Source organism: Perca flavescens, chromosome 8 (genome assembly GCF_004354835.1).
Source record: "Perca flavescens isolate YP-PL-M2 chromosome 8, PFLA_1.0, whole genome shotgun sequence".
Taxonomy (NCBI): domain Eukaryota; kingdom Metazoa; phylum Chordata; class Actinopteri; order Perciformes; family Percidae; genus Perca; species Perca flavescens.
In genome coordinates, this window is record NC_041338.1 from 32,732,182 (window position 1) to 32,759,339 (window position 27,158).

Consider the following 27,158-nt stretch of genomic DNA (forward strand, 5'->3'; position numbering starts at 1 on the left):
TTGAAAGCGTCACGGATGACTGACGCTTTCTGGATCGTGTTTGTGAACTGGCGGACGCACCTTGATGCAGCGAGCGACCAGACTGGCGATGTGCTCCTGACAGCTGCCCTCAAGGCCTTGAAAGATGAGGTTTCCATACTGTTCCACCTGGACACCGAGAGAAAGGAGGACAGAACAGAGGGATGAATTAGTTGATTGATGAACTGACAAACAAAAGTGTATAATGTGATAATACAAGTGATGCTGATGATGTGGCAATTGTGGCTTTTCCTGCTACTGCACTCTTTGAAAGTCACTCTGATTAAGAGCGTGAACCAAATACCTGAAATTAAATGTAATATGTGATCATGAACGGACAAATAATCTCTAGTAAAGAGAATGAAATGTTTTCTGGGCAGAAAATTAGCCCGTAATTAGCTATGCTACAGTAAATAGTATCTTTAACAGGTTTACTAACTCGCTCTTAGTTAATCAATAAGCTGTTTTATAGAAGTCAATAGTAAGAATAGAAATATGGTGGTTACAACTTCACAAAGATAACCTTCCTCCTTAATATATTATTGTAAATAAAATACTTGAGTGGAAAATGACACATGGATTGATTAACACTACAATAGTAGAACTCAGGTGCATGCTACAGCATTGATCTGAGCTGTGAAACATATTTCACTGTCAGACTCGAGTCGCTGCGGATAAAAGCATCAGCTTACTGTCAAAAAAATATAAATCAGTCATGAGAAGTGGGATTTAAAACATTTACAGATGCTGCTGGATCAAATCGGAGCCCTGTGGTGCTTTGGTCTCTTAGTGTGCACTTCCCAATCTGCAGGCTCTATCGCCCGTTTTATTGATCTTATGAAATGTACACTGGTCATCTTGATGCCCTTCACATCCTCACCTCGACACAGCCAGCAGGGGGAGCTGTAGCACTTTATTCCTCTCTTTCATCTGTCCATCACTTCAGCTCTCTGTCTCTCTCTCTCTGCCTTTCTTCACCATTCTCTTGCTGCAGTCTTCGAGCTTCCTCCCTATTTTTCGACATCTTACTCATCTAATCCGTCAATCCCCTGCAGTCCTTTGTGTGCGTTTGTGTGTTTGCATGAGTGATCGAGTGTGTGTCTTTGCATGTGTGTGTGTGTGTTTGCATGAGAGAGTGTGTGTCTGCATACCAGGCGGACGTAATTGTGCAGCAGCGGCAGGGGGAAGAGGTATTCCAGAGCCAACTCATCGAGACACGAATCAGACAGACCTGTCAAACACACACACACACACACACACACACACACACACACACACACACACACACACACACACACACACACACACACACACACACACACACACACACACACACACACACACACACACACACACACACACACACACAATAAATCCTCAAATCCGCTCTGGTTTACATGCTCAGTGTCAGCAGCCGACCGCAGTGAGCTTCAGTTACATCACACAGACACAAACCTCAAGGTGCCCTCGTGGTTAGACTGTACTGGAACTTAAACACACTGCAACATTCAACAGCTGTTTGTTCTGAAGATGTAAGCACTGGTCTACGCTCACTCACGTAATAGCTCTTAATGCTTCCTATCAGTTAGTAGGGTGAATTATAGCTGCGAGAGGTTTTAATCTGCTTCCTGAGGAAATCAAAAACACTTACTCATCCTTCCTCAAAGATTCTCATTAAACATGATTTTCAGATTGTCACAGAATCATTTCAAACAATTAAATGTGAAAGCTGTTATAATTAGGCTCCATACACTGGTAAACATCAGTTTAGATGTTGATTAATCTCATTTCAAAATCGTCCATGTAATTAAATGTGACAATATGATGTGTTCACTTGCTTCCAATGCAAATTTGTGTTGCAATGTTTGTTGTAAGAATCAAGAATAATTCCCCTGATACCAGAGATGTCTGCCTTATTCCAGTTTGTCCTTCAATGTCCTATTCCTTCTTTATAGATGCTGACCATTGTTTCCAAATCATTCCCGAAACTCATAAAACTTTAAGCTAAATAAGATTTTTACACAGTATAAAAACGGCAACACGGCCAATGTCTCATTTGCGTCAAAACATCCATTGCCGTTATTGTAAGGTTGCACGTCTACAGCGCCTTGAAATGAGTCATGGCAGGTTTGATGCACGTCAACTTGCCACAATACACCACTGTTACCACCATCTTTATTTACATCCATCGACGTGTGTCGGCTCCTTAAATAAGCAGTCATTTTATTATTTTATATATTTGTCCCGCCAATTTGGGCACATCCCAGCTAATGTATCCCGGCTACTAGTCCATCTTATCAAATTTAATGGTAATGTTTTATTTTACAGGTCTGTAATTTCCTAGTTTTCTGGAAGGGACTATGTCATTTTTTTCACCAATATGGGAAAAATAGAGACAAAATTACAGTTTTCTTATCGAGATAAGTCAGTTTTTAGGCTCCATTTTACCACAAGTAGATTTAAAATTTGGTATTGCAAACCCTATTCTCCATATATATTAAATATGTACTTGTAAACACATTTTAAAAATCCACATTCAGCTGACTTTCTGTGCACTAATAACTGTGCACATCTAATTTCTTTCCACTGAAGCCTGTGAGACAGACGAACAAGCAGAGGGTGAAGACCGAAGCGCTAGTCATTGGTGAGCGGACAGACGGACAGGTCGATAGCCCCCCCCCCCCCTTAATGAGACGTCTTCTGAAGGAAGGTGGTCAGAAAGACCGAAGAGAAAATAAGAACGACGGAGATGAAGGCGGAGGAGAAAGACGCATGGAGAGGCAGACAAAGAGAAAATGGATTGATGAGCGAGTGAAGAGAGGCGGTGGAGAGAGAAGGAGAGTTTAGGCTGCTGCTCACACTGATTTTCATGGCGCCAGACAATTGTTTAGTCTTTTGTTTCCTGACTCACTGAGACGAGAAATACACTAGATAAAGCAATTTAAAAGGCACAGAGGCAGCCAAACAGAAGCAGCATCGGCAGCAGACGCAATGAAACGTTACTCTAATATCTGTAGAGCGGTCTGCTGGGACTCATCTATCATCATTAACAGGGGTGTCTGAGGCAGTGTTCTGGATCTACAGTATGTTCAGACCTGGTTTGCTTCGTTATGTCTTTAAAAATGTGTGAAACAAAGATCATTTTCATTTAGATACAGCTTACTTCAACATTGCAGTGCCAATATTGCTGAACACCCCTCGTATCATATGTCGTATTAGATTATACTGTCTGTTGTAGCCAATTTGGACATGTGCTGCGTGCTTGTATTATGTGTATAGTGAGTGAGTGTGTGTGGTAGGTTTGTGTAAATGGTTTGTGCACCTGCACACCTGTGTGTATGTGTGCTAATCAAAGGTTAGAAAGGGAATCACAGGTGAGGGGGAGGGAGGAATTAGGATCTGGGAAGCCACGCAGTTTTTTAACCTCAGCTGTGTGCGAGTGATGTTTTTTAGATCTCATCTGCTCATTGTTAATCATTCACAGTGAATCGTTTTTTAGGTGTTTTTAAATGCATTTATGGAATAAAGGATTAACCTTAAGATGATGGACCTCATTATTTGCACCAGCAAGCGTTGGAAATGGTTTCAAATTCCCTCCATTGGCATTTTTTTGTGGTCAGATTACCACTACACTGTCTATGATCATTCTTAAAGATGAACAGTAGTGTATCATTATCAGCAAGAATTCTAAGCAGATTTTAAACAAATAATAAAAAAATCAGAAGGTTAACACACATCCACCACCAAGCAGAAAAACAGTCCACTAAATTCTGCAGATTTTCAATCTGGATCACCAATAAAAACTGCACACACAAAAAATAAAAAAAACTCTGCAGATCCCATTAGGGTCACATTATCAGGTGTAAAAGCTGAAAGCGGCCGTGGTTGCAATATAAACTTAGCACAAAAAGTAAGGAGATGTGTTTGGTAGATTATTTCTCGTTGGTAACAATGCTTTTTGGCAATAAATCTTATACCGTTGGAAAGCCTGTTTAGTTCCCTTTCAACATGCATTTGTGGGATGAGCAGCAGCGCTGAGTATGTGGGTTGTGCCCATGAAAAATTTGCCAAATCTTCTCTGCAAATGCCAAACAGCTTATTCTGCCATTGACTCGTTTGGTGGATTGGATGATTGAAGTTTGAAGGAACCAGACGTATTGGCAATTTAACAATTTATTCATTTAACAAACAGGAGCCTCAATAGCGTGTGGAAGAACCATACACAGCCACAACAGCCTGGCACCTCCTCCTCATGCTGGTCCCCAGCCTGGTCACACACTGCTGTGGGATTGAACACTTGTGGGATCAGCTTGGGCGTGCTGTTCGTGCCAGAGTGACCAACACAACCACGCTGGCTGACTTGTGACAAATGCATGTTCCTTACAAATGGGGCACCATTTGAAAGGGAACTAAACAGGCTTTCCAAACGTATAAGATTTATTGCCAAAACGTATTGTTGCCACAGAGAAATAATCTACCAAACACAAATTTCCTTACTTTTTGTGCTAAGTTTATATTTTTTGGTGTTTGGTGTGCTCACTGATGACAGTTTCCTTTGGCTGGAGAAACAGTTGGCCAATCGGAGCTTTGTAGCCGGATTACGAATGGGGAAGTCATCCATACACACAGCTAGCAAGCTAGCTAAAAAAAAACAGCAGCTGTGCAGGTTGTTAAAATGACTCTTAAACTGACATTATCTTTGATCATCGTGGAAAACAATCACAGCTTCCGTGTTGACTGAAAAAGACAATTATTTCCAAGTGAGTCCTGAACCCTGTGCTCAATACGGTCTAATTATCAAGCTAGGTTGTCTCCACGTGCAAGAAGTCGCTAGACCGAAACTGGAAACAAAACATCTGTTTAAGTTGTAAAAGATTGTATGGACTCTTATATTAATTATTTCTATGTAAGTAGACTTGCAGATTATTCTGTTTTTCCTATCAGGGTTCATTTTAACCAGCCAGGGTTATAATTCTGTCACTACAGTTAGCCATCGTGAGTCTGCTCTTCCACATAAAGCAAGAAGAACACAGAAGAAGATGAAGCCTGCAGCAGCTGGCATAACCCATGTTATTTTCCAGCAGCCTGGTAAAAAAAAAAAAAAAAAAAAAAAACTAGATCAGCGTAATCTCAGTGAATCTGGCATTTGAAAACCCAACTCAGAATGGATCAACGTCAAGTCTGATTTTTTGTGTCAGTCACACTTGTGGTTGATTGGCATCATTTCCTCTCAATCCTACCCATCTTCCCTGGGTGTGCCATAGACTGCATGTTTGCCTAGTGGCCACGAAAATGCCCAAAATGTCTCACCACATCCACATCTCATTATGTTTTTCAAGTAGAAGAGCTGCAAATGGTGTGTTTTGCATGTGCTTCATCTGGACCATGGATCTATTTTGTCAGCGTTGTTAAAAAATAAAATAAAGTCTGTCTTTGTGTGGATTGTAGCTTAAGAAATGTGACATGACAGACCTGCTCTATGTCACCGTTAGTGTCGGACAATCAAAATATTACATTTGATTAAATTACAGTAATTTGTTAATTCTGATTTAGGCAGATAATTAATTAAGTCAAAAATACTTCTTCCTGGCTTAAATGTTCCTTCATGCGGTGTGACTCAGTGGGCAGATCCCGGTACATCGCTGCCCACACTGCAAATGCATCCAAACTGATTTGTAAGGCCCTTTCATCCACCAAATGCCATTTGTTATCAGTAATGGTAGCTCTGATTCTGGTTTTGGCTCAGAGCTGCTGAATGAACACAGACTCTGGTTGCCAGGTTTGTACCTTTGAGGCGGATGGTGATGCACTGGCTGAGAGGCTTTCTGACCAGGTCCCAGGGGGATAAAGGCAGCTCCTGATCTGGCAACCACTCAGTATCGCCTGGAAGAGAAGATTAAGCAGAGCCGCATTAGAGCCAATAGTTAGACATAATCACACAAACTGTACACACTTGTTGTACAAAGTGTAAATGAGTGAACACACAATAATACTATGAAGAATGCTGTTGGCTAACAAAAACACAAAATAATATACTGTATATAGTACATGCATAAATTATATACACAGCAATGTATAATTTATCTGCATGTCCTATATAATGTGGCATAAAAGCATTTTTGCCGCCACGCCCGCATTATTCCTAAAGCACAAGAATGTACTTTTGCTGGGATGAAACATTAATACACAGAACATTCTCCTTTTCTAATATATGAAGCAGGACTGGAAGTGGGACTGCTTTTCTCACAGGGTCTAATTAGAGTAAACACACATCACATTAGGATAGGTAACATGATGCATCATGAGGAGGAGTTTTAGCAATTAAAATGTAAAATGCCTCTTCTGCAGAGTGGAGCAGTTGTTTTGTCCCCAAAGGAAATTTTTTTATCTTTCACGCTGAAGGTCACCAGGAAAAAAACTCAACTGTTTCAATAAGTCAACTGAAAAAGCCATTGATGTTATTATTCTAGTGCCAAAAAGTTTAATTCTCATGTGCAATTTATACAATAAAAGACTGTGTATTGGTACTGTATTGCCGTGAAATATATTGCAATACTATACTGTATCCATCCCTTTACCATGATATCAGACATTCTTCTGCACCTGAGATCAAATCTAATGGTAGGTTTTTTTTTTACCTTCCCACAAGCACTTGAATGCATCAAGTTTTTAAAACAATCCCTGCTCTCAGCTGCATCGCTATGCAACAACAACATGATTTTAATGGTAATGGTTTCTTAAGCCAGTTTCCACTCTTTGTAAGTTGTGTTCAGCGTCATACTGACATGAATGGAAACGGCCTGGAAAAATAAATAAATAAAACCATAAAGTCAATCACTATAAAACATTAAGGTCTGTTTTGCAAACTGGTCAGCACGGGTTTATCTATTTCATCTATGTATGGGACAAGAACTATACTTCTAAAACCTAAACTCAACATACCATGCTAATCAGCAGATGTCCATGCAGCTTACACAGAAAAACAATGCTGGCCGGCACGCTCCCAGACTATAACTGTACTAGCCAGTACACGTTAGAACAGGAAACAATGGGGGTTTAAGTTTATATTTTTTTCACAGGTCTGCTTATGAAATAAATATACATATATCAGTGTGATAGTTCTTTTTTTCCATTTGTATTCAATTTATGTGTCCCTGTCACAATCGCAACTCAGACTCCGGTCTCCTGGGTAAAAGTCCTGTGTTTGTTTGACCCATACACTAAAAAAAAAAAAAAGTACAAATTTAAAAGTTAATATATTACAATGAATACGTCACTGCATAATGTAGAACTTTACAATGAATAAGTCACCACATACTGTTGAACTTTACAATTAATTAGTCACCACATACTGGAGAGCTTTTCCAACATTATTCTATGGACAGTAACATTGAGGAAATAAAGAAAAGGCCACAGAGGGGCTAATGATTCAGCCAGAGGCTCAGTGAAAGATGAATCCAACCAGCAGCTTTAAGGGGGGGGCAGCTCTCCACTCCACTGTAAACTCATAAAACTTCCAGAAGTGGGGGTTTAATTCCCCTGAGGTGACATACAGTATAACTTTTGCAGAAGTCTCCGTTTGTACTGAACCCCCCCCAAACGCAACATAGAAGCAGCAAATGCATTAAGAGGGAAGTCTCAAAAGGCTACCACTGCAGCTCAGAGTGCAGAGTTTGGCACTAATGCTGCCAGAGGTTGCTGGTTGTATTCCCATTGGAACCAGCGGTGAATAAATAAGGGCTGCAAATAACGATTATTTTCATTATTAATTAATTAATCTGCCTATTACTTTCTCTTTGATCTTTATCCACATTAAGTCATCAAATGTCTTGCTCTGTCTGACCAACAAACCCAAAGTGAATCATTTTAATAATGCAGGACACTGAAATGCAGCAAAGTCTCCCAATTATAAACCTGGAACTAGGGCTGCACACGATAGGACCTAAAATCTAAATCATGATTAATTGCACATTTTACCACGTTGTTCTGAATCATCTTTTCTGAAGCCAAAATGTTTCCAGACGACGGACACTGGAGGTTTTTTTGGGCACGAGTTGCTCAGTTGACTGGGACTCTGTGTTTGAGTTCTCCTCCATTATGCTTTCCAATGCGGCTGACTGGTCCGGGCCAAGTCACGTGACTGCACACGTGGTAGAATGTTTTCAAGGAGAAAGTAGGCAGGAATAAATGATCGGAATTATCGTCGTGGGAAAAATACGTCGATAACCGATAATCGAACAGTTGCAAATTCATTTTCTGCCAACTGACTTATCAATTAATCATTGCATCTTTACAGGGAAGTCTGGGAATTTTTGCTTAAAAATGACTTGCATTATAAATTGATTATCAAAACTGATTGACTACTCAATCAACTAATCATTTCAGCTCAAATATGTTGTGTAACCTCTATGTTCTTTGTACTGCTGCTGTCTTAATCAGGTAATCAAGATTGTTTTATCTGAATGAGGGACTAATAGAATATGAATAAAGCTATATATTAAAACTGTTGCATGATTTTCTGCCGATTACTAATTTACATTTAATCGACTACAGTGGTTGAGCATTAGATGAAACCGGTCAGAAAATGCTGTCAAAAGGCTACCGCTAAACTGCACGAAACACACACACACACGGACACACACACGGACACAGACGCACACAAGGACACACAGACACACACAGTGATGGAAATGAGAAATATATGCAGACATGTTGAAGCAAATGAGACACGCATGCAGACACAAAGCCAGAGACCAAAGAGTGTCTGGATGTCTGCAGTTTGATCCACGTTGACACAGAAGACATTTTCTCCTAAATTGGAGTCTTCCTCCTCTCTCTCCACCCCATCTCATCCATTATGCATCCCTCCTCTGCTCGTGCTTTCTTTCATCGTCATCCACCAAAACACACACACGCATCCGTCTATTCCCATGTTGTTTGGAGAAAGACGGTCACAGTGTGAGAGACAGTAAACATTTGATACAGAGGTGTAACGACAGGCAGACAGTGAGGCAGAGAAAGAGAGAGACAGAAGTAGTCCTCGCCGTTTGAGGCCAAGGACATTGATTTCCTTTTTTTTTTTTTTTTTTTTTTATCAGTCTGGGACTCAGACAGACCTGCACGGCCACACACACACGCACACGCACACACACACACACAACCCTAAACCGGCCTTTAGTAAGATAGCAGAACCAGCCACACACTGAGGACATTTGATCGCCAGAAACACAGCTGCAACGCATGCACTCTCCACATGTTCCAACACATTAATTATTCATCAATTCAAAAAGAAAAGAATAGCAGTATGAGTGAAGCGCCAACCATCGGCCAAACAAACACCATGTCGCCTGACGTCTCGTTCCAGCCGAACATACAGCTTTAAATTAAACCGCAGAGACGTCACAGTTAAAACACAAATCAGTCTATCAAGTAAAATAAAAGCAAACCCATATTTCACAAAGGTTTTGCCTTAATATATCAATATACACTTAGCTGCCAGTTTTTGAGAAACACCGAGGTAGAACTAATGAAGTCAACAAGATGGACAAGGATGGAAGAAAGAAGGCAGGAAGGATTATCAGGAAGCGAATAAGAGTACGGTTTAATGGGGGGCAAACCTAAAAGATGAAAGAGGTAGAAGAAGGAAGGAAAAGAAAGATAAGAAGGGATGAGGTAAAGAAGGAGGGATGGAAGAGGTAGGGCTGCTCCTTCTTAGTCGATTAGTCGAATAATCGGTCATTTTGGTCTTGGTCAACTTAGATTTCTTTAGTCGATTAGTCATGTTTTATGCTTTTTTCATGCTGAATGACTTATTTCCAAGAAACGTACGAGCACATCTCTGGTAAACACAAGAATTAAAGTGGTGCTTTTGCATGACTCTTTGCGGAGAAACTCAGATTTACAGATCTGTCGATTAAATCAACTAAGCGATTAGTCGATACAATTGAATGAGTGTTAGTCGACTAAGAATTTCTTCAATCGAGCACAGCCCTACAAGAGACGGAAAGGTGATTAGTGACAGAGTGAGGAAAAATTAAGAAAGGAAGGATAGAAGCAAAAAAAGGAGAAGGACAGGTGTGAAGGGGATGATGATGACAATGAAAGGAGAAAGGATGTAAAGGAGAAAGAAGGCGTTTAAATAAGGCGGCAGGGATAAAGGAACACACCTATAAGGATGGAGGCGATACTGGCGGCATTGAGGCCTAGCGGGGGGCGTTGCGCCTCCTCCCTGGCCGTCTGCGATTCCCCACACACGGTCTGGAGGTAGGAGGTGAAGGTGTGGCTGAGGGCGGAGCCCAGCTGAGACCAACGCATCGAGCGGTCGACCGACACTCTGCCCAGCACCAACTGGCTGCTGGTGACGCCCTTGGCCTCCTCCTCCAGGGCCTCCACAGGACACATGGACCCCGCTCCGCCTCCACCTGAACACTGGAGACGCACCAGGACCCGGTACAAGTCTGGAGGAGAGCACAGGGACAGGGAACAGAGAAAATAATGTCACAGTATGTACAGTGATTTAATGGTAAACTTGGAAATTCTTGAAAATAGTCGGTGGCCAATCAAGTTGAACGTGAACATGTTAAACCGTTGCGCACATAACTAAATAGTATCATATATCAAATTCCAATGAAACGTCACATCATGTTACAGGACTTCACAATATTCAATGTTTAAATGAATGATGAGCAAATAAAAGTGAAAAAAAAAAAAAAAAAAAAAAAAAATTGACATGATTTCCAGCCCTATACACTTATATATTGCCTACTCCTTTTCTGTTTGTCAACCTTCTTTAAGTAATTAAATTATAAAGTTGTAGATAGTAATTTTATTTCAGTAAATGTGTTAACCATCTCGGTTTTATTTCTAGGATTAATTTAAATTTATAAAAGTATAAAGAGTATAATAAATCACCACAGCTAACATGATGTATTATTATACATTTTTATACTGTATTTTAATAATGGCGTTGACTTCAATTAGTTGACAACTAATTGATTAATCAATAAATCTTTGCAGCTCTACTTTAAGGCATAACATCCATGTGAGCACACACACACACTCACGGAGGTTTTCAAGTAGATCTTTGCAGTCATCAGTTGCCACGTCATGAATAGTGCGATTGCACTTATCCCTCCGCTCGATGTCCTGTTCACTGTGGCTGCAGAGCACCTCCAGACACTCCTACATACACACACACACACACACACACACACACACACACACACACACACACACACACACACACACACACACACACACACACACAAAATGATCACAAGACAGAGGGACAGGTTACTTTGTGAGCCTTTGAGAGTAAAAAGCATGTGTACGGTAAAGGGTGTGTAACCACATACAAGATTATTTCGGCAACACAAGCTCTTGTGTGTTATGAACGCATGAATGAATGAGCGGCATTCTTCATTTATATTCAAGTCAGACACTCGGTGTAGTCTAGTCTGGTGTCTCCTGCATTCGTTTAAGCTGAGTGGGACATTTCAGCCAGCAAGGTCAGCGGTCCCATTATCCTGCCACCACGGAGACGGACGGCAGGGCTGGACGTTAGGGTCAGAAATACAGTGGAGACGTTCAGACATTATATTACAGACTTCAGAATAGCAGCACATCAGTAGTGAAAGCAGGAGGTTGACTAAATATATAGCGACATTATGATTAAAGCTGCTGAAGCAGGGTTTTTTGGGCCACAAGGGGACAGACACAGCACCCTGATACATTATCGCTTTATAAAGATATTGCTCATATGTTAGAGAGCAATGCAATCTATAAACATGGTTGACGATGATGAACGCATCTCCACTTCCTCCTCCGTTTTTATAGCATCAAATAACATAATAAAAACCAAACAAATACGTGAACAAACATCAGCGTGGTCAGAGCTACCTAAAATGAAAGAAACCATCTTTGTGAACGACCTGGGATGTACCCTATGCATCAACCTCTGGTTTACACATCCGGCAGCCACAGAGCTACATTAGCATTCATTTAGAGTTGAGTTTATGTCCATCTGATAAATGTCTTTCGTAGGGTTGGGTACCGAAACTCGGTGCCAATAGGGAACCGGTGCCGACGTAAATGGTAGTAACGAGACCGAATAAGAACGAAAGTTTCGGTGCCTCATTTCGGTGCTCGACTTTACACTACACCTGACAGCATGTAACGTTAGCCTACCTTTAGCTAGCAGCTGGATTAATCACGGTTAAAATGTTGACAGCTAACGTTAAACAGTGTAAAGTGTGACTGTATTTCACTGTGGAGGACTTCAACAGCGGGATGTAACAGTCTGCTCTGCAGCGCAGCAGCTGCCGTTGTCGCAATTCATAGATATACAGTATGTTTATATGGTCGGAATTAAACAACACAGATTCACTTAAAACAGGTAGACTTGTGGTGCATTCACAGTAATTGTAAAATACCCTTTTCCCATCTGGGGTTCAACAGCAATTTACTGGTGAAATAAGTTATTGTTATTGTTATAGTTATTACATTATTATTAAATCTTTAATTTTGACCATGGCCTTAGCAATAAACAAGTCACTGACTGTTGTTTACTACACTTATTTTTCTTCTTCTTCTTTTTTTTTTTAACTTTATTGAAAAGTACCGGTTCAGGCACCGGCACCGTTTTAAAAGTATCGATTTAGCACCGGAATCGAAAAAAAAAAAAAAAAAAAAAAAAAAAAAAAAAAGATACCCAACCCTAGTCTTTCGGTAGGTACAGCAGGATTATCAGAGCTTAAACCGCACAGTAAATGAAACCAAATAAATAAGCTAAAAGAGGCTGAAAAGCCCTTCAGCTTTGCACAGTATAAAACTGTGGTTACAGCTAGGGCTGCACGACATGAGGAAAACGTCAAATTGGGATTATTTAGACTGATGTTGCAATTGCAATATGATTCACGATATTGGGGGGAATGATCCATTCTTTGGATCATCACTCTTATTTTCATTGAAACACAAATAAAAATTACAATAGCCATGTAATGTGATTTTTGCAAGAATCTGTATCAAAGAAGTTTTCCTTGAGTCTGTAGGATAGGATTTGTAGGCCCAAGACGTCTCTGCAGCCCCACAATACTTCATTTAGAATGGTTAGACACATATTTTGCCTTTAACAAATATTGCACCCTAGTTCAAACCCTTTTACATTAAGCTTATTCCCACCTTGAGGCCCAGGGAAGCAGCCATGTGTGCAGCCGTCCAGCCATCGCTGTTGGCCTGGTTCAGCAGGGCAGCAGGCAGTGCCAGGGTGGTGGGGGGGTCAGGCGTCACAGTGGGGTCACCCTGATTCGGGTGGCAGAGGAGGAGACGCAGCGTGTCCACGTGTCCGGAGCGCACCGTCGCGTGGAGAGCCGTGCAGCCGTCCTGCAGAGAGGAGGCGCCGATTGATGTCCACACAGTGTCACTGCTCACTAAATACAAAACTCTGACAGAAGTTCATAGATTTCGAATGATAAAACCTTTGTGCAAAGTAGAACCAATGCAATTTTGCTTTTCGTGCTGCCTTTCAGGGAGGAACTTCACGCAATCATTTGATAACAATTCAAGACCACTAATATCATGTGCTGGTTCATACCAGCTAATGCTGATTTACATTATCGATTAGTCTGCCAGTTACGTTCTTGATTGAAGTGATTTAAGAGTTTGGTTTACAAAATGTCAGATATTCTATATTAAACATCAATAAAAACAATCATCAAATTTCCCCAGAGCACAAATTAACATATTTAAAAAGGTGCTCTTTCAAACAATACTCCTCCATCCTCCTCCTCATCCCATCCCCTCCCTTCTGTGCTTCAGCACACTAACCAGTGATTGAGTGAACTAGTGATTTTCTGATCAAAATGTTGCGATAATTATTAATTAGAATGGTTGGGTCATTTTCTGTTGATCGACAATTTATCAACTACATTTTCAGTTATACTTCATACATATTCAAGCACACATAATGGTTAATATACTGCAACTTTTGATGATTTCAGTTCATACTGAATTTTACTGAAAAAATACCCAGAATTCTAGACCAGAACAAACCACTTTAAGCTGAATTCCACCTTTATTTAAAAAAAAATGTTCTGCTCCATGAGGACACTGATCCCTGCAGTTCACAATAAACATGTTGCCTTGTGGCAAGAACAGCACCAAAACTGGCTCTGGTAATAGACATTGGAAAAAGAAATTAAAAAAAAAGGGGAGAAAATGCTCATCAACTGTTAATTACACAGCCGAGTAGTAAAAAAACGGGGTTCAGACTGTATTCTCTTCACCAAGTTCAGCTATCCTCCTCCATGTTAAATCATTGTGTTTGACCTAACGCACACAGGCCAACATTTTCAGGTGTCTAAAAATACATGTGTGCAGAAGAGGTCAGATATGCTACAGAGACTCTGGCAGCTCCTGTGGCTCAGCAGGGGAGCCAGGCTGAATGTAGAACAAAAGCAGGTACAGTAAAGAAATATATACGGTGTCACCACATGCTTTCACGGCAACTAATGATGATGACATGTTTTCTTACTGTACCAAGTCAACAAAGTCAAAATAATTTCCTGATGTTTAAATCTGATGCAGTACTGTACATATGCGACCAATAGCCAGCATGGTGGAGCAGACTTACCGTGGTGGTGCGTGAGCGATCGGCTCCGGCCCTCAGCAGGACCCGGACACAGTCAAGGACTCCTGCTTCGCAGGCCAGGAAGAGGGAGGTCAGTCCCCCCGCCGCCGCCGAGTCCACAGTAGCTCCTGCAGACAGCAGCACCTCCACACAGCTGGAGGGAGGGGGAGCGACGTCAGAAAAACAAGTACTAACATACACATAAATAAACACAATGGATGGCATTAAAGCTACAGTGTGTAGTTTCTGTCGCCCCCCATGAGGAATTCTAAGTAAGGACAACAACACTGTTGGCGCATCCACATGATACAAGAAGAGGTGATTGCGCACACACCGCAAAGTTACACACTAAAGCTTTAATTCTTATATTAAGCATACCTACATGTTTATTTTCATTTATTTTTAATGAAAAGGATAAAATAAATATTCGTTTATTATGTACCTATTATAATATCACTATTCTCCACTTTAATAAGATTATTTCCAAAAACTCCGCTAGCATACCGTTTTAGATTTTATTTATTGGCATAAAAAAAGACAAAGTAAAAGCTCAGACTCCAAAAGACATATTTTATATGACAATACATGCATTGATTGCACACATCTTACCATCAATCGAGGAATCTCTGTGTATGCGTGTGTGTGTGTGTGAGAGTGTGAGAGTGTCTCCCGCATGCGCAGTATAGTAGCGGAGGCGAGGAGTTGCTACATCCCTAGTGCGCTCACTGATTGCGGTTCACAGGCTACCGGTGCCGTGCCAAAAAGTGGTCATCCGCCAAAAACTGATTGCTGTCTATCCTGCGTGCAAATTGAAAGAGAATGACACAAAGATGAAATTAACTGCACACAAACACGTTAGATGAACTCGCCAGCACGTTGTTTTGTTGCCGGTTGCGCATGTCTCCGGCTGTTCTGCTCATTTTGCTGTCAATACTGCAGACATTGTCTTTGCTGTAATCAAATCGGTATATATTTATGTTTAACATGAAGTATACTACTCCTCGTATGTAGTAAATCAATGGGAAACATACATGTGTACAGACGAGGCTAGCAGCAGCAGCGCCGCGTCAGACACGTTTCTGGTGTGTAAAGACGTAGAAAACACCACGCTACAGAAACGCCACGCAGCCAGTGTGTGGCCGGCCTTACAGTTTGATAACGTTGTGGGGAAAAAAACTGGGAACCGAGCAATCGGCCCATTCAGAACAGGCACACGCTCCAAATGGGCACTGCACTGGTACACACTAAAGTTGGGAGTCGGCGCACCACCTGTTCAGAGACAAGGGATGAAATCCATCAGCCCTCCAACCAGTAGGAAGAGAGAGCCGATCATCTGAGGAAAACTGAGCCCGTCTGCTAACACGACCACTGAAAAAACTGTCAACCCCTGAAAATTTGTGTGTGTGTGTCTCAGCATGCCTTTTGGATATCCCCAATCTATAAATAACACTGTGATCAGATATTACAACACTGCACATTCCCCAGCTGGTCCTGGGCATCATGTTTTTGACACACACACACACAAACAAACACTGACAGCACACGCGCACACACACACACGCACACGCACACGCACACGCCTATAGTTCACAGAGCCTCTCCTGCTGTAAGCATGATACATCAGGATCAATACGTGTGATCAGAACTGAGTGTACTGTAGGAGCGGATGTCTTAAATAATTAATGAGAGCCAGGAGATAAGCTCCCAATCAGCAGAGATGAAATCAAGCTGCAAACATTAATGACAGCTGCCCAGTTAAAGCTCTGAGCTGAGCTGATTGTAGCTGTAGGAAAAACACCCCATAAAGCTTCACAGTCCATAGCGTATGCCACAAAGCCACCAGTTAATACTGGTTTGGTGATCAAGCAGACATGCTGGCACCGAAACCCAACGCAGTCACTAGCATTGGTATAGCGGTCGTATTACACGCATGGCAGGTTCCAGCTATGTCTCGCAGAAAAATAGGTCCCATGAGTCATTTATTGAAAGCACATTACATATAGAATAACTAACATTTACTGTTGGGCCAACGTGACACACTAAAAAGAGAAAGGTCAAGTCTCGAAAATGCAACCACGGTTATCATAGACCCTGCTTGCACTGGGTTTTAAAATGCGTCTTGAGCAGTCAGCAGGGTCACACGGAATATGAAAAAAGGCAGAATTCCCCGCTGATTTCAAAACACATTTAAAAAAATAAATAAAAGTAAAACTCAGAATGTTAACACATCTCCACCCCAAGCAGGAAAATAGCCCACAAAATTTTGCAGATTTTCATTCTGGATCATCACTGAAAACTGTAATAATAATAAAAAAAAAAAAAAAAAAAAAAAAATCAGATCAGGATAAATAAAAGTGTAAACGGCCACCATGATTTACTTGTCTTGGACGCATTCGACAACATATCCTTTTAGTTTAAATGTTAATGTGCCCGGACGATTCCAACGTAACAGGAAAATGGGTCATCAATGCACTACGTGGTGGTTGTTTTGGCAGCAGCATACCAACGCGCTATAATTTGCCCACTTTACGGCGACTTGGAGTAAGTGTTGCCTGAGCATCCATCGTTTTGCCCGATGGAAGGAGATTGAACACGTTGTTACAGTACAGTACGGGAGCTCACCTGCTGTGGCCGTGGGCGGCGGCAAAGTGTAAAGGTGTGAATCCATTTTCATCCGAGACGTCAGCAAGCGATCCCGAAGACAGCGACAGCAGCAGCAGCTTCACACACTCTGACAGAGAGAGACAGAAACATGGTCATGCTGCAGCCTTCTTGTTGTACGCCGTGGAAGGCAGAAAGTAGCCGTGAGCAGAGAGAATTAACAAAAATACAATAATTCCAGTCTACAACATCATAAAAAAAAAAAATGCAAAAACATGTCAGAGTAAATTACTAAAAACTGTACAAATGTACACTGTTCACAGCGGAGCAAACCCTTTTTATTGTTGCCATGGATACTCTACAGTAGGTAAAGTAGTTGGTACGGCACTAAGCATAATCCCTCAAAATCAGTGTAAAAGAGGTTTTTTATTAATCACAATAAGTTGCCATTAATGAATGTTTTTTTGTTTAAGTCGTGCCACCTTCTGTTCCATGAGCGTCAGCCAGTCTGTGTTTCTTTCACTAGCTGTTCTGGAAAGATGAAACATGATACAGTTCTGCCTTTGTTCTGTCCAATATGCTGAAATAAAGACAATTTCAGCCCCTCCTCATTTTAAAACAACAAAGATGAATCAACAATATATTCGTCTTAGCATTCGGCTACTACATTTCCCAAGAGCTTACAGTGGCGTTTTATCTTTGTATAAAATGCCAAGCCGTCCAAATGTTACTCTCTAGTACAATAATACAGTACCCATTTATCTTAGCATATGGACAGAAATCCCCAGACAAACTTTTCAGAAAGACTGATGAAAGAACCCTTTTATGAGAAATAACACTGAACATGAAAAGCCAGTGGAGCAAACCAGAAGTGGGGCAGGAGACCAGCTCTCTGTGGTGCATGTGACATCCGCGAATACAAAAATAGTTATACAGATTCATCTCTGTACGGCATATCAGGTATCATAGAGCCACCAGAAAAACAGTACAGAATGAATACCGGGTGAATTCTGCATTAAATGGAATACATCCAAGTTCTCTTTCTTTATGTAAAATAAAAATAAAAGACTACAACCCCAAAACCTTTATATTCAAACTGCTGTTTTATAACAGTCGACTGTCTGTTTTAGTGGCTTCCTAATGCTCGTTACTCGCCATGCGTTTCATGTTCCCGTTGTTGCACACACATTATCACATCAAACCATCTGCGTGTGGTTTAAAACGTAGAAACTGATGTCGGTTGTTTCGGGAAATGAAGGAAGTGATGGAGGAGAGGTAAACGGGGATCAGACGAGAAGGAAAGCTCTCGGGAAAAGCAAAGGACAATGAAATATTGATGGGAGGTCTTTGTGTGTCAGCGAGTGTGTGTGTCCTCTGTGTGTAGGTCCCGCCTACTATATTAAGCCCTGAGCCCAGGTGTCCTCCAGCTGCATTAGTCGTGTTCATGGATCATCGCTCCTCGACTGAGTGTTACTAAACATCTCAGCGGGGAAGCAGATCCTGATAGACCCGCAGTGTGCGTTTATGGGTGTGTTTGTGCAAAGGGGTCTGCATGCATTAATTAGTCTGCGTGTGCGACTGTATGCACGACACTGCCGCGGTGCGTCAGCGTAACGAGCATGTGGTCGACGTCCGTGCTGAGGGTACAGCCCTGACATGACAGTCCAGCTCATTTTATGGCAGCCAACATAATGGGAGCAGCCGCAGCGCTCGTACAATTACAGACTTTAAAACACAATGGAGAGTGTTCGTCAGCACCAGTCTTTGTCCTCTCACTGCATCTTCAGATCGCTGCAAAAAGCACATCAACAACTAGCTGCTTGGCAATGCTAATGAATGCTAAATATGTTATGTTAATAATTAAGTATGTTAATCACGTTGTTGGTTGTAGAGCCGTAAAGATTAACTGATCGGTTGTCAACTATTAAATGAATCAACTATTTTGATAATCGATTAATCGGTTTGTCTTATTTTTCAAGAAGAAAAAAAAATATAATCTGAATTCTCTTGTTGCAGCTTCTTAAATGTCAATATTTTCTAGTTTCTCCACTCCTCAGTGACGGTAAACTGAATATCTTTGAGTTATGGACTAAACAAGATATTTTAGGACGTCTTCTTGGGCTTTGGGAAACACCAGCAGACATTTTTTCACCTTTTTCTGACATTTTATAAACCAAACAACTAATGGATTAATCAAGAAAATAATTGACACACTGACAATAAAAATAATCGTTAGTTGCAGCCCTAATCTGTGATAATCAGACACCTACAGCACTTGAACCAGTTGCAAGGTTGTGACACGTTCCCTTCATCTAGTCAATCTGAGTACTTAACCTAACGATTCCTTATGCATATACATGAGTCGCTAAACCTTTACAGATCCTCGGCCTGAATTTTCATCCCTAAAGCATGAACTAAAAGTTAAACTTCATGCATGAAAAGATCTTTTATTTAAAGTGACACCAAACTGAACCTTAACATCTCATTTTCTTCTCACTAAAAGTCCAACAAAAGCACAAAGTTATGTTTTAATTTAGCTGTTGTGACAATCTCAGACCGTGTTTCTGCAGAGACTATTAGTTGAGATAAGAAAGCAGGTGGCAGGGAGGTTTTGTGGTTTGAGTCTTTCTTCGAAACAGAAATGTCACAGGTTTTATGTCTGGAACATTTGAAATCATGTTCCCCCTAAAGGTTTCTTTCACAAGATATTCAAACCTGAATCACTCACTGTGATTTGCTCTGGAAAAGGGCAACAACTTAATGACTAAAACAGAAAGAAGTCTCCTTTGTGGAGGCATATAGTGTCCAGTCTCTTATCACTATGAACCTTTGTTCTACACTTTATTTAATAGGAAGTCAACTGAGCAACTGGCTCCTCTTCAGCATCTTTATATTTATGCAGTTTTACAAAGTCACAACTACTTCAGGTCCTTATTTAAAATGCCACTCTGACTCGCTGTTGACAAGAGGGGGAAGCTTTATAGCCCAGCCTTTACGCAGTTCAATATAACTGAAGCTCACGTGGGCCTCCAAGTCCTCGAAGAGAACTGTGGCTTTGCGTAAACACACATCGTACTAACTGAAGCAAATGAGTCATGACACGTAGAGCAGACGGATGTGGTCTTCACTTCACAAACATAACTGTTATATGTGTAAACAAAACAAGAGAAAACTACATGTACTTTCTTAAAAGGTACCATGACATGGTGCTCTTTGGATTCTTTTATATAGACCTTAGTGGTCCCCTAATACTGTATCTGAAGTCTCTTTTAAATAGGCCTTAGTGGTCCCCTAATACTGTATCTGAAGTCTCTTTATATTTGGCTTTAACTGAACATTTGCTCTCACTTTGCGGAAAAAATATCGGGATATATATCGTATATCGATATTCAGCCAAAATATATCGAGATAAGACTTTTGGTCCATATCGCCCAGCCCTATCCCCTAATACTGTATCTAAAGTCTCTTTTATATAGGCCTTAGTGGTCCCCTAATAGAGCTGGGCGATATATCGATATTATATCGATATCGTGATATGAGACTAGATATCGTCTTAGATTTTGTATATCGTAATATCGTGATATGACATAAGTGTCTTTTCCTAGTTTTAAAGGCTGCATTACAGTGAAGTGATGTACTTTTCTGAACTTACCAGACTGTTCTAGCTGTTCTATTATTAATGATTAATTAAGTGTGAAGATATTTTGCGAGAGCACCAACTGTCAACTCTAGAATATATCGCTGCAATATCGATCGAGGTATTTGGTCAAGAATATCATGATATCTGATTTTCTCTATATCGCCCAGCCCTATATTAGAAAATGTGGGACGTAGAAATAAGCGCTGAAAATGTGTAGAAGAAAAATTTAACAATTTAAAACGTTGGAAAAAACTAAAACAAACCTTATGGAGCTTTGATTTCAAAAAAGGTACTCCTGTTGTTATACAGTATTTATGTTTACATTTTATTGTTATTTGAACAGCTGAGCATTGAACCAGGTGAAGAAACCGGTTTATTATTTATTCATTTGATTTTGCAACTGTTCACTGAAATGGCCGGTTTCTATGAAACTACATGTGAAATGTCATATTTGGCTTTGACTGAACATTTGCTCTCACTTTGCGGAAAAAATATCGGGATATATATCGTATATCAATATTCAGCCAAAATATATTGGGATATGGCTTTTGGTCCATATCGCCCAGCCCTATCCCCTAATACTGTATCTAAAGTCTCTTTTATATAGACCTTAGTGGTCCCCTAATACTGTATCTAAAGTCTGTTTTATATAGACCTTAGTGGTCCCCTAATACTGTATCTGAAGTCTCTTTTATATAGACCTTAGTGGTCCCCTAATACTGTATCTAAAGTCTCTTTTATATAGACCTTAGTGGTCCGCTAATACTGTATCTGAAGTCTCTTTCCTGAAATTCAGCCTTGGTGCAGAATTCCAGCCACTAGAGCCAGTCCCACAATGAGCTTTCCTTAGGATGTGCCATTTCTGTGTCTGTAGCTATTGAGGAGGAGAGAGGGGGGGCAAGGTGGAGGGTGGGGGTGTGGCCTTGACCAACTGCCACTTTGCTAGTTTGAAAGCCATGATGTCTCTCTCTCTCTCTCTCTCTCTCTCTCATGGATGGGCCAAATTCTCTGGGCGGGCAAAAGCAGAGAAAGGGGAGGTAACCTTGCTCCTTATGACCTCATAAGGAGAAGATTCCAGATCGGCCCATCTGAGCTTTCATTTTCTCAAAAGGCAGAGCAGGATACCCAGGGCTCGGTTTACACCTATCACCATTTCTAGCCACTGGGGGACCATAGGCAGGCTGGGGAACAAATATTAATGTTAAAAAACCTCAAGATGGAAACATGGAAATATTCATGCCATGGGACCTTTAATGATCACAGAGTACATTTGTTTCCTTTTATATGTTTCTTCAACATGCAGTAAAAGGAAAAGGCTGAATAGCAAGTAGAGAGAGTGTGTGTGTGTGTGTGTGTGTGTGTGTGTGTGTGTGTGTGTGTGTGTGTGTGTGTGTGTGTATATATATACACACACTTTAAAGTGCTCATATTATGCTTTTTGGCTTTTCCCTGTTCCTTTATTTGTGCACGTTATAGGTTTACAAAGTGAAAAAGCCCAAAGTCCACCCCAAAGGGACTTACCATCTCCAACAGAAAACACTGTTCACCAACTGCTCCAAACAGCTCTATTGTAGTCCAGCCTTTACTTCAGAGACGAACATGCGTCACTTTGTAACACACGTTATAATGCTCACCTAGCTGCTAGCGTGGCATGCCCTCATACTCTGCTTCTGACTGGCTAGTAGTCCTTACCTAGACACTGTCAGGGCACGCCCTTATACTCTCTTCTGACTGGCTAGTAGTCCTTACCTAGACACTGTCAGGGCACGCCCTTATACTCTCTTCTGACTGGCTAGTAGTCCTTACCTAGGTACTGCACATGTGGGACTCCCAACAACGATGGAACAGAAGTGAGATGTCTCCCTCTGTAGCTAAAACAGAGAGCTCAACACACAGGGTGAAAAGAGGAGCTGCAGCAATGTGCAGTACAACAAAAATATGGTGTTTTTTGAAAATTAAACATGTAAACCTGTTCTGGTACAACCTCTAAATACAATTATGAACCTGAAAATGAGCATAACATGAGCACTTTAATCTTTTGGTCATATGTATTTAAAGATTGACTTCATAGTCATTATCACGGTGGTGTCTTATGAACATGTAAACAATGCATACATTTCATTTATATCAGCCTCGCTCATGGAACAATCAATCCTGTGTGAAACCTTTGTTTGTATTTTAGTGTATCACCCTCTCTCTCGCGCTCTCTCTCTCGCAATCAATATGAATCAATAAAAGCCTCCGAGCGTTCCTTGAAGACTACTCTTTGAAATCAATCATCCAGCCAGCCGCTGACCGAAACCACCAGACAGGGATTCAATTCCCACAAAGTTCAACGCTGCTTTAAAATAAACGTACACATTGGTGCTTTGGACATAAGCAGCCAGAAAAGTCCAAAAGAAAACAACTGGAGCACACTGATTGATTTGCATGTTATTTAACCAACAGTTATTTAACATTGTGTAGTCAAGAGTTTGTGAAATTGTGTCTTTGTGAGGGTCACAAAATCATAATCACTTATAAAGAAAAATATCCACATTCAGGGCCATAGCCATGAGTTTTGAAGGTCACAAGTGTCACTACATCCACCCCAAGGATGATGACCAGCCGCCAAATATAAAATCTGAAAAAAATGTCAAATAAAATTTTCATATTCCCCCCCCCCAAAAATGAAGATCTAAAGCATTTAGATTTAGTTCAATAGGATCGTCCAATCCCTCTTTAATGAAACAGGAACTCAATTCAGACAGAAAAACGCACAATAATGAACTGATTTAATTTCTGTTAAAGGAACACGCCGACTTATTGGGAATTTAGCTTAATCACCGTAACCCCCAGAGTTAGACAAGTCCATACATACCCTTGGTATCGGGAACTATATTCTCAGACAGGCTTTCTGCAAAGCAAATCATTCCGCCCAAGTACTATATTCTTCCGCCTGAGAATATAGTTCCTGGTTTGTTTACGTTTAGAAGATGGTTGTGTCTCATGTTACATTGTTTTTTGTACACGCTGTGACTCCACAAATCACAACATGTAAATAGGAACATGTTGGCGTCATTTTGTCACTTATTCGGAGCAGTAGGATTACTGGAACCATTCACCTGCATGTTCTGTGCTGGCCTGATGCCGCTGGAGCCGTCAGACAGCCTTACAGCACACACAGAGATGAGAAGGGTATGTATGGACTTGTCTAACTCTGGGGGATAAGGTGAATAAGCTAAATTCCCAATAAGTCGGCGTGTTCCTTTAAAAGTAGTCAGATTTCTAAAGTCTTAAAAAATACTGGAATTAGCCTATGAAAAATTGTAGACTTAAAAACTTTTTCCCCAGGTTGCTAAAGAGCCCAAATTCCCAGAAAACAAATCCCGACATGACCTCACTGTCATTAGTGGTAGCCCCGGCTTGTCTGCATCAAAGGAATAGTTCGGATATTTTCCAGTGGGGTTGTGTGAGCTACTAGCCTGGACGCCAGCCAAACTTAGCCCCGCCCACAAAATTCGAGGTCGGGAAGTTCTGACTAGAATCTGAGTATGACCACGTCAGGCTAGTGAGCTACTTCTCCATAGTCAGTGCATTACCTACATTAGATGGCGCCCAGCGCACCCCAGGTTTGGAGAAGCAGGCAGGAGATAACGAATTTTACACTTTAAAAACCTATATTCGTTTATGTGTACGCTACATTTAGAATATTTTCACCCCTTTTCCTTGAAACTGAAGCGGTTATCTCTGCTGTCTTCCAAGTCACCAGACTCCTTTACTGCTGCACTATCCCTTTAAAGCAATGAGACAGCAGCAATCCTTAGTCCATTACCAGCTTCATAAATACCTGCTGTGCCTTTAACATTACCCCTTAAATGTCAACCAGCCAGCCAGTATTGATGAATTAAATGCCAGTTACCTGAGTGTCCGTTCTGAGCAGCAGCAAACAAGGCAGAGGTGTGGTTGTGGTTGTGGTAGAGGTGGTGGTCTTGGTCAAGATGATTGGGCTTGTTGTCCATGGCGGTGGTAGAGGTGGTGTTGGTGGACATGGTGTTGTTGGAGGTGGTAGTGGTGGTCGGGTCTGGTTGGTTAAGCAGCATTGACAATAAAGTGACATTTCCCTGGGAAGCAGCTTGGGGGAGCAGGGGGCGCCCGCTGTCCAGGGCAGCAGGCCCTCCGCCGCTGAGAGAGGAGACTACGGAGGGACACCAGCCTGCAGGGGGGAGGAGGAGCAGGAGCAGCACAGGTTAAACTAGGTGGAGGAAGAGCAGGAGGAAGAGGAAGCGTCTAGAAGCGCTGAGCATGGGAGAGCGAGGGTGTAAGAAAAGGTGGACGGGTTGGAAGGGAAGGAGAGCACATTTCAATTCCACGCATACGGTAGTACAGTCTCTTTTGTCTGAGCAGCAGGCAGCAGGTAAAGCAGGGGATACGAGTTGTAGTTAAATAAATGTTTTCAATGAGCTCATGCTGTGCAGCCAAATATTGTTTAAACCCCCAGTTTTAAATTCTAGTTGAGGTGCCAAAGTTTCAAAGATGCCAGATATGTCAAGCTGAAGTTGGCTGAAATGTTTATAAAATGAGGTAAAAGACATCTACAAAATTTCCATTTGATGGAATTGTGCAGGTGTATAAAAAAAAAAAAAAAAAAACTTGGGTTAAACTGAACTTTGATGAAGAGTTGGAACAAGATGATATAGGATGTAATGCATACAGTGTAATATTGTCAAACCGTGTCACAAACTGATATTTAAGAAGAAACAAAATGAGAAGTCAGCTGACTGGCAACGACAGATCTTTTATTTTGAAAGGCAGCAGGTTAGCTATTTAGCATCCAGGCTATCTGCTACTGAGGCTAGCTTAATTTGAAACTAACTGAACCTACAAAATGTGTGAAGTGTTCTGCTACTAAAGGTAGGTGCACTGATTTCAGCTAGTCACAACCAGCTAGTTCTACCAAAATCAAATACTAAACCTCAAAAAAAAAAAAAAAAAAAAAAAAAAAGCAAACCCAGGTGGTTTCTGTTGCTGTAGCCTGGAGCTATTCTTGGCAAAATCCCATGTGGTGGATGGTTTATGTTATGAACATACCAGTAGGATTACAGGAGGATTACGGGGAAGAACAAGTAGAATAGTAAAGTGACATACCGAGGTTTTGTTTCAGCCTCAGCTGGAACTCATCCAGCAAAACTGTGGTTAAAGCTCAACCTGGGAGATGATCTCTCCCTTCAGATCTGCTGTTAACGTGTGGCTTATAAAACAACCTTTTTACCTTCTTATTAAACCTCTTAAAACTCCCGATTACCTCATTAAAGTCCTTTATAGGTTTAGTTTTTATAAATGTATAAAAATGTTACACTATTGTGCACTGTGTATGTTTCTATATTGGAAACAAATCTGCCTAGATTTCATTTAAAATAGCAACCCATAATTCAATGTTTCTATGGTTGGTTATACATTATTCCAGGTATTTTGTTTACTGTGAAATTCAGCCTGACATGTTTGGCATCTTTGGACACTTTGGGATCACCACTAGAATAAAAAAAAATAAAAAGTATTAAAGGAGAATTCCGGTCGATTTCAACATGTAGCTCTGTTGTTTGTAAATTTGGACTGCTGTTGGTAGGGAGAAAAACGAAAACAATCGGTGCTGCCTACGCCGCGTTATCCTCCTGCTAGCGTTAGCACCCAGGAGGCTGAAACAGGGCAAGTTTTAATTGGCTTTTAGTCTCTTAACGTGTTCAAAATGTCATTACAAGAGCCTACTCATGTGAAGTGATTCCTTCCGAGTGAACACAGTGTATCTGACTGCAGTAGATGTGAAAGAAATGCATACAATTTGTGCTAATTCAGTTCTGTTTAGTTCCGGTGTACGGCAAGACGAGTGCTTAGGGACCGTCTACAAACTACAACACCGAAAAGAGATACAAAAATATTTTCCAAAATAGGCATATGCTTATTTTTGAAATGTAAGTGCTGGAGTACAACCAGCAGGAGACAAGTTATAATTGATATAGTTTGGAGATACTACCTTATTTAATCATTAAATTAATAAATATTTTTGTATCTTTTTTCGGTGGTGTAGACAGTTAGAACAGGACACAACATCCCAAACACAAGAAGATGTTCACTGTCTTGCCGTTTCATAAAAAACAAGATTTTAAGATATTTGTTAATTTTAACATGTATTGTTTACTGTGGTAATAGATCATATTTGTATTTACTATCTACATATGTTTAATGTTTGGAATATGCTGAACTATTTTGCCTGCTCTGGAAAATAAAACTTAATTT

General features: G+C 40.9%; 1 protein-coding gene across 2 annotated transcripts in view; it reads right to left on the bottom strand.

Annotated features, from left to right (window-relative positions):
- cttnbp2 (cortactin binding protein 2) overlaps window positions 1-27,158 on the bottom strand; it is a 115,562-nt gene that overhangs the window by 19,150 nt on the left and 69,254 nt on the right. For both annotated transcript variants that reach the window (XM_028584528.1, XM_028584527.1), the window contains exons 5-13: window positions 24,787-25,080; window positions 17,267-17,375; window positions 14,648-14,798; window positions 13,198-13,398; window positions 11,082-11,199; window positions 10,185-10,475; window positions 5,806-5,901; window positions 1,170-1,249; window positions 61-147 (exon numbers count right to left, since the gene is read on the bottom strand). In XM_028584528.1, coding sequence (XP_028440329.1) covers window positions 61-147; window positions 1,170-1,249; window positions 5,806-5,901; window positions 10,185-10,475; window positions 11,082-11,199; window positions 13,198-13,398; window positions 14,648-14,798; window positions 17,267-17,375; window positions 24,787-25,080 — 1,427 coding nt within the window. The remainder of the gene's footprint in view (window positions 1-60; window positions 148-1,169; window positions 1,250-5,805; window positions 5,902-10,184; window positions 10,476-11,081; window positions 11,200-13,197; window positions 13,399-14,647; window positions 14,799-17,266; window positions 17,376-24,786; window positions 25,081-27,158) is intronic.